At 36.6% G+C, this 7,493-nt stretch overlaps 1 protein-coding gene across 1 annotated transcript; it reads right to left on the minus strand.

Annotated features, from left to right (window-relative positions):
• Positions 1–1,442: 1,442 nt before the first annotated feature.
• LOC101891508 (uncharacterized) lies at positions 1,443–6,248 on the minus strand. Its single transcript, XM_005177659.4, has 3 exons — positions 5,810–6,248; positions 5,096–5,732; positions 1,443–1,830 (listed from the first exon to the last, which is right to left on the minus strand). Exons 1-3 carry the CDS (start codon positions 6,084–6,086, stop codon positions 1,533–1,535), a joined length of 1,212 nt encoding a protein of 403 aa, XP_005177716.2. The 5' UTR covers positions 6,087–6,248; the 3' UTR covers positions 1,443–1,532.
• Between the last annotated feature and the right edge of the window lie 1,245 nt (positions 6,249–7,493).

The following is a 7,493-nucleotide window of genomic DNA, read 5'->3' on the forward strand; positions in this document are numbered from 1 at the left end:
GGGTGTATTAAGCCTTGGGCCTGCAAACATTTTGGCCGCATGCCTTGGACATTCCAACAGGACTCAGCACCATCGCACTGAGCACGCGCCACCCAAGAATGGTTAAAAAATGAGGTTCCTCACTTCATTTCCAGCGCCACCCAAATCTCTGGATACCAATCCGTTGAACTATTGTGTGGAGTATTTTGAAAAGCAAGGTTGGCACTGAAAAATACCAAAGAGTAGATCACCTCAAGCAAACGGTTCGTCGTAACGATGAAGGCCATAATTCGACTCAGGACATTTGGAGTCGATCTAACAATATGCGTCCGTCTTTCTGGCTCTCGAAGGGAGCATCCGATTTGATCCAAACTTGGTACATCGTAATATTATTGTCAAACTTAGATCGGTTCGGAGATAGGCAATATTCGTCCACTCCTTCTGGTACCGGCCACAAAAAATTTCAACATTTTCAAAGAAAATAATTTACTGCACAGAAAGAGAAAGGATAATCCGATTTTGCTTCAACTTTGCAAAACCTTATATTTGCATTAGTGCTAGGTCAGGTGCGAAAATGGACAACATTGGTACCTCCCCCACAAAGGACCAAATCTTTGAATAATTATAACTTTTATAAATTGTGATGTAAGACTCCGATTGTCTCGAAACTACACACCTCACAATATTTTTATTAATCCAAGGTCTGAAGAGAAAAAATCTATCGATCGACTATTTCTGGTATCTCCCCCACAAAGGGACAAAATTTTGAATATTTATGAAGATCATAAAACACGAAATTAGCATCCGATTCGATTCAGATTTGGCACATATCAATGTTTCCATCGACGCAAGGTCTGTTATAAAGTTGGTAGAGATTGGACCATTCCTTCTGGTACCTTCCCCACAAAGAGTCAAAATTTGGAATAACCAAAACGATCACAAAATCCAAATTAAGCATCCGGTTCTTTTTTACATTACACATATCGCAATATTTTTATTAACCCATGGTCTGGTGTGAAAATGGAATATATATGGGTCCGCTCCTTCTGGTACCTCCCCCACAAAGGGTCAAAATTTTGAATACCTATGAAGCTTATAAAACGCGAAATTAAAATCCGATTCCACAGCCACTTGGCACATCTCAATATTTTTATTAACCCAAGATCTGATATGAAGATGGTAGAGATCGGACAATTTATTCTGGTACCTCCCCCACACAGGGTTCAAGATTTTTCAATACTTTTATCTATCAAGTCGAAACAAGTCAGTGAAAACTTGCTATATCCAAATATTTCTCTCAACCAGAAACCTGAGATGAATATGGAATTTATAATTTCGCAAAAGATTGGATATAAATGTTCGATTTTCGGATTTATTAGACGAACTTGAAGAAGTTCAGCTCCTTATTTTCCCTGCAGATCTGTCTCCGATGACAGTTTCCCATTAAAACCCCCTTCACCAAGTATCTTAATAATTATCCTGTATTTGTATTAAATGTAATCTCTACATACAAAATAGACGCAATAATTTATAACTTATTTCTAACTATATAACTAATAGGCGGTACGGACACGATAATTAATACTAAAACCAGTTTCGGTTTCATCTGTGAAGCCATCACTGCTGAAGTACATGATGAACGGTGCTGAGGCAATGAGGGAGGGGCGTGTCTGTAACGATGTGCCACAGTAATATGTGGGCAGAATATTCAAAGTATTCGCCACAAAGGACTGCGGTATCATTAGATAATCCTCCCGGCGACCATCTGTCTTTATGGTACTGCGACAATCGCTATCATAACCAGCTGCTGTGGCAACTTCGTTGGACATGGAAAATTTGGTCGCTTGATATCTGAAATGGCAGATGAAATGTGAATTTTTATAAATTAGAAATTACTTAGTTATTCAAAATTGAAATTATATATAGAAATCTGCAGAAAATCGTATACGTAAATAAAATTTAAGACCATCTGGTCTTCTATAAATTCGATTACCTTGAGCTCTCTGATATGAAATAGAAAGCATTCCTTGATAGACAAAATATTCTTCTATAAAGGAGGAGGCTTTCAGATCTTTTCCACGAAAAAGAAGACCTTCAAAGCTCTTCTATAAAATAGAATAACACCATAGTTCTCTTGTGAAAGAGAAATACTCCAGACCCCTTACACGATGTAACCTACAAGAACTCTTCTATGAAAAATACAAAACTCTTCCACGATAAAAAAAGATTTCCAGAGTTCATCTATGATTCCAGGGTTCTTTTATGATCTATAAAGGTTTCCAGAGCTCTTCTATGACAGATCTCTAAAGCGCTTTTATGAAAGAGAAGATTTCCAGAGTCCCTTTACGAAAGTGGAGACCTTCATAACTCACAAAATAGAAAACATTATATGATAGAAAATATTTTTTCTATTAAAGAGAAGGCCTTCGGAACTCTTTCATGGAAGAGAAGAAAAGACCTCCATACCTCTTCCACGAAGAAGCCTATCAGAACTCTTATTTAAAATAAAAACTCTTCCAACTCCAGAACACTTCTAACTAAAATAAGACCCATAGACCTCTTCTATAAGATTAGAAGGGCTACAGTTTTCTTTTATGAAATAAAAAACTTTCAATAATCTTCTATGGCATAGAAGACCTTCAGAGATTTTCTCTTCAGCTCTTATATAAGAGAGATAAAACCTTAAGCTCTTATATAGGAGAGAGATAAAACCTTCAGATTTTCTAACATAACTTCAACTCTTCTATATGTTCTTCAGTTATTTTACAAGAGAGAAAGAGAAGACCTTGAGCTTTTCTATAAGAGACTAAAGACATTCAGTTTCTTACAAAAGAGAGAAGTCTTAGTATTTATATAAAACAGAGAAGATCTGCAGCTCTTATATAAGAGAGACTTGCTCTTCAGATCTTCATCTTTATATAAGAGAGAGAGAGGTGGTCTTCAGTTTTTTATAAGAGAAAATGAAGATCTTCAGCTCTTCTTTGAAAAGGGGAGGACCTTCAGTTTTTCTATGAGAGGGAATATCTCAGTTTTTCTATGAAGGTTCAAGTCTTCAGTTTTCGATCAATCGATCTTCAGTTTTCTTTGAGTGTATGAGAAGACCTCCAATCAGCTGCTCTATGAGTGGGGAAGAGCCCTTCTGCTTTTCTATGGGAAAAGGAAAAAACCTTCAGTATTTCTATGATAAAGAGAGACGACCTTCTGCTCTTCTACAAGAGAGAGAGACAAGGCCTCCAGCTATTTTTTTAGGAAATAGAAGACCTTATATAAGAAAGAAAATGAAGATCTTCAGCTCTTCTTTAAAAAGGGGAGGACCTTCAGTTTTTCTATGAGAGGGAATATCTCAGTTTTCCTATGAAGGTTCAAGTCTTTAGTTCTACGAGATGAAACGATCTTCAGTTTTCCTTGAGTCTATGAGTGGGGAAGAGCCCTTCTGCTTTTCTATGGGAAAAGGAAAAAAAAAACCTTCAGTATTTCTATGATAAAGGGAAACGACCTTCTGCTCTTCTACAAGAGAGAGAGAGACAGAGAGAAGACCTCCAGCTCTTCTTTAAGATAGAGAAGACCTTCAGTATTTCTATGAGAATATCTCAGTTTTTCTATGAGGGGATACGTGTTAGTTTAATAAGAGGAAACTACCTTCAGTTTTTTATGGGAAAAAGAGAAAATCTCCAGCTCAGGTGTTCTATGAGAGAGAGGTGTGTTTTTATGAGAGAGATAGGTGTTTTTCTATATTTCTATAATACAAGAGAACTAGACAGCTTTCACTTGTCCTATAAATGAGAATCCTAACATATCTTCTATAAGAGAGTGACGACTTTTAGCTCTTCTGTGAGAGAAAAAAAAGGACATTCAAGTACTCTATGTGAGAGGTCAATGATATTCATCTTTTCTACGAGAGAGGGAAGACCTAAAGCGCTTTTATGAGATAAACTTAAACCTTCAGCTCTTCTGAGAGATCTACGACAGCTATGAACTGCCTCTAACGAAAATGTATAACCAAACACACATATTCTCTCTTAATTTTTATTGCCTTTGATTTGGCAGGGCGAGAGAGTCTCTTACCACTACCAATACATATGTTGGGAACAATGCTGAATCTACCAGTTCATTTCTGAACAAGTAAAAAAGCTGTAAGTTCGGCCGGGCTGAACTTTAAATACCCTCCATCATTTGGAACAAATTTGGTAATTTTCAAAAAAAAAGAAATCCTTTAAAAATTCTGTTAACATCTTAAAAATACTGAATGTAGCCGTCTATACGAGGACCTGGACCTGCATAGGCAACTTTTGTCATTAGCTCTTACAATATTCAAAAGCGAAATTTGAAAAAAATCGATTTATAATGTAGCTAAAATCATCAAAATACCGAATATAGGGAGGTGCCATGGGAGTTATAAAACGTGGACCTGAACAGACAATTTTCTGTCATAGGCTGTAGTATTCATTACGAACTTCAAATGCGAAATTTAATTAAATAATACATCTGTCATAGGATGTAGTATCCAGTACGAACTTCAAATGCGAAATTTGAAATAATCATCAAAATACCGAATATCGGGAGGTACCGTTATATGTGGGCTATACGAAGACGTGGACCTGCACAGCCAATTTTCTGTCTTAGGCTGTAATATCCAGTGCGAACTTCAAATACCAAATTTGAAACAATTCCGGTAAATAATGTCGCTAAATTCATCCAAACACCGAATATCGGGGTGTACCTTTATATGGGGACTGTACCAAAACGTGGACCAATATGACCCATTTTCAATACCAAAAGTCCTGCAGACATAACATATATTTGAGTAAATTTTTATCAATCTACTTCAATTCGTTCGGAAGCTAGAGTGATTTCCACACACGGACGGACATCGCTAAATCGACAAAGAATTTTATGCTGATCAAGAAAATATGTACTTTGTGGGGTCTAAAATGTATATTTCGAGGTGTTACAAACGGAATGACACACTTAATATATCCTCCATACTATGGTGGAGGATATAAAAAGAAAATATCTTTAGCTCTGCAATGAATGACAAAAGTTAAGATTTTTGCGACAGATTTTCTAAAAAATTCCAAAAAAAGGCATTGACCACTTTCTTCTCCCCGTTACTTACTCAATCATGGTTGCTCCACTGCTCGGCTTAATACATATGACATAATTCATACCGGGCAAATAATAGGTGCTGCCATCATCCTTGTAATTAAACGTCTTTATGGTACCCATCGGCTGTGTGAAATATTGATGACATCCAGGTGGCGCCAGCAGATCAAAATCATTATTGTGATGCGAAGAGAATATTGTTCTCAAATTTGGCAAATTATTACCATTTACAAATGGCATAAATGTTTGCTGTTGATGCTGCTGCTGTGATCTCCTCTTCGAGACGGGACATTCCAATTGGGTTATGACCAAACGCCAATTGTTGAGGGACCAACGATTTGGTAAATTAAATGTCAAAGTGATTTCCTGAATGCCATTGGCCACATTAAAGGGTAGATAGAGATGTTGACCCGTATTGTCACCGCATAGGGTAAAATCTCCGATCATTAGATTATCACCACATTCCAAAATGTGGGAGCCTGAATCATAGGTGGGTGGTTGCAACTCAAAGCGTTGGAATTCTATTAATAGCTGGCATACATTCTGGCTAAAGGCCTGTATGTGATATTCACATGGATCCTGTGTGAAGAGGGCGGGGTTTTTAATGATTGTGCGTTTCAGCTTCGAGATGGCATTGCATTGGAGATTGGCTAGAGAGGGAGAGAGGGGGAGTGGGAGTTTGATTAATTTGAGTATGATCTCAATTTGGTTTACAATTCTGGCTTACTTTCACAACACACCCCATAGGAACCACTGCAATAGCCCTTGGGTATGCCACCGGAACTGAGGCACCTAAAACGTGTCATACACGTGCCACTGGCATCCTCCGTTGTCAAACAGCTCTCGGCAATGTTACTGCGTCTGGCTTCACGAAATGATATATCCTCTGTGTTGTTGTTGTTGTTTTTGTCATAATCACTATTTTCACTTTCCGCATTGTCCAAACAAAGTATGGATTGGGTCATTAGGACCAACATTAGCACTATTCCGAGTATTCGTAACATTTTTAAAATAATTTTCAAATTTCAATTTTTTCCTTGTTTGATGATCTAATAATCCGCAACGAATGGCGTTCAGTATATCCACTTATCCGATGATCTTTGCTTTCGCTATATTTCTGTTTGTTTCATTCTTTCTTTCTATTAACCAACTGATGCTGGACTTGATACTAACCTTGGCTTTTATATACCTGCCAACCTGCCAGATAAGAAAGTCATCCCAGACTGGAGATAGCCACTCACTCAATTGTCGTGTTGTTACTTCTTACCACCAATCGATAATCGTAACGCCGCTTAGCTGCTAACTTTCTCTCTCATTCATTCATACATTGATTCTTCGTCTGGGTCTTTCACCGTCCGGGCCACCCTGCCTCTGCTGCGGCTGACGGCCGTTATTTGGACGAAGAAGAAATGGCTTTTTCGTGTAGCATTCTGAAATTGTGTAAATATTTGTAGAAGCCAAAAATGTTTTTTCTTTCAACTTTTTTTTTTTTGGTTAATAGTTTTTGTTTTTGGCCGGGGGTGGAGGCATCTCACCGATGACGGAATTCCTCGAACTAGGTTTTCTTTTTCAAACATTTCAAATTCTTCAATTTTTGCTCGGAGATTTCAATTTTAATAAATTTTAATATTTTTATTTATTTATTTTATTTTTTTTTTTTTTTTGAAAATCTGGCTTAGGCCCATAGCTTCCATGGGCTGCCCTAGTTATTAGCATTTTGTGTACTTTTAAAAGATAATCAAACTACTCTTTGTATTCGAACCATTGCCAAGCTATGTACTCGCCAGTTATCGTCTAATTATTATTCGTTATTGGCAATATAATCGACAATTGTTTGTTAATTTTTAATGCAAATAATCGTATTGAGGGAGAGGAGGACGGTGACGTACATATTATTTTTACCTCTTTTTTTTTTTGAATGAATGTCTATATTTATGATGATGTCCACAGATTCTTCTGCAATGGTTGGAAATATTTTTTCGCATAGTCATACTTTGTGACAATGGAAATCACACGATCTGATATTAGTTCCGAATCAACACACTCGGTTAAATGATCTGTTGCCAGCAATTGGGGTTTTACAATTCAAGATTTGACAGTAATTTGAAATAGTGTAAATAGTAATCTATTGTATTGTGTAAAATGAATACCATTTTCAGGTCCTTTATAGATAGGATCTTCTTTAGATCTACCACATTTGTAAAAGTTTTTCAATTATGGAAGATATGAATGAGATCCTATCTTAGCGGATCTGAAAAGGATATTATTTTTATTTTTTTTTTGTGGACAATTCCAAACAAATTGTGTTATCCAAAAATGAGATTCTTTAAGGTTTGCTGAGCTTCTTATTGGATTTTTAAGATTTTTTTTTCAAATATATGTTGGATTTCCTAAACGTGGAATATTTAAAG

This window comes from Musca domestica, unplaced genomic scaffold (assembly GCF_030504385.1).
Source record: "Musca domestica strain aabys unplaced genomic scaffold, Musca_domestica.polishedcontigs.V.1.1 8, whole genome shotgun sequence".
NCBI classification, from domain to species: Eukaryota; Metazoa; Arthropoda; class Insecta; order Diptera; family Muscidae; genus Musca; species Musca domestica.

What these genes read in the sequence shown, in the direction of transcription:
- LOC101891508 (XM_005177659.4), bottom strand. Translation starts at nt 6,086, where the DNA reads ATGTTACGAATACTCGGAATAGTGCTAATGTTGGTCCTAATGACCCAA. An exon ending in CTATGGGGTGTGTTGTGAAA is followed by an intron (nt 5,733 to 5,809) that starts GTAAGCCAGAAT and finishes CTCCCTCTCTAG; the next exon opens with CCAATCTCCAATGCAATGCC. An exon ending in AGTGGAGCAACCATGATTGA is followed by an intron (nt 1,831 to 5,095) that starts GTAAGTAACGGG and finishes CTGCCATTTCAG; the next exon opens with ATATCAAGCGACCAAATTTT.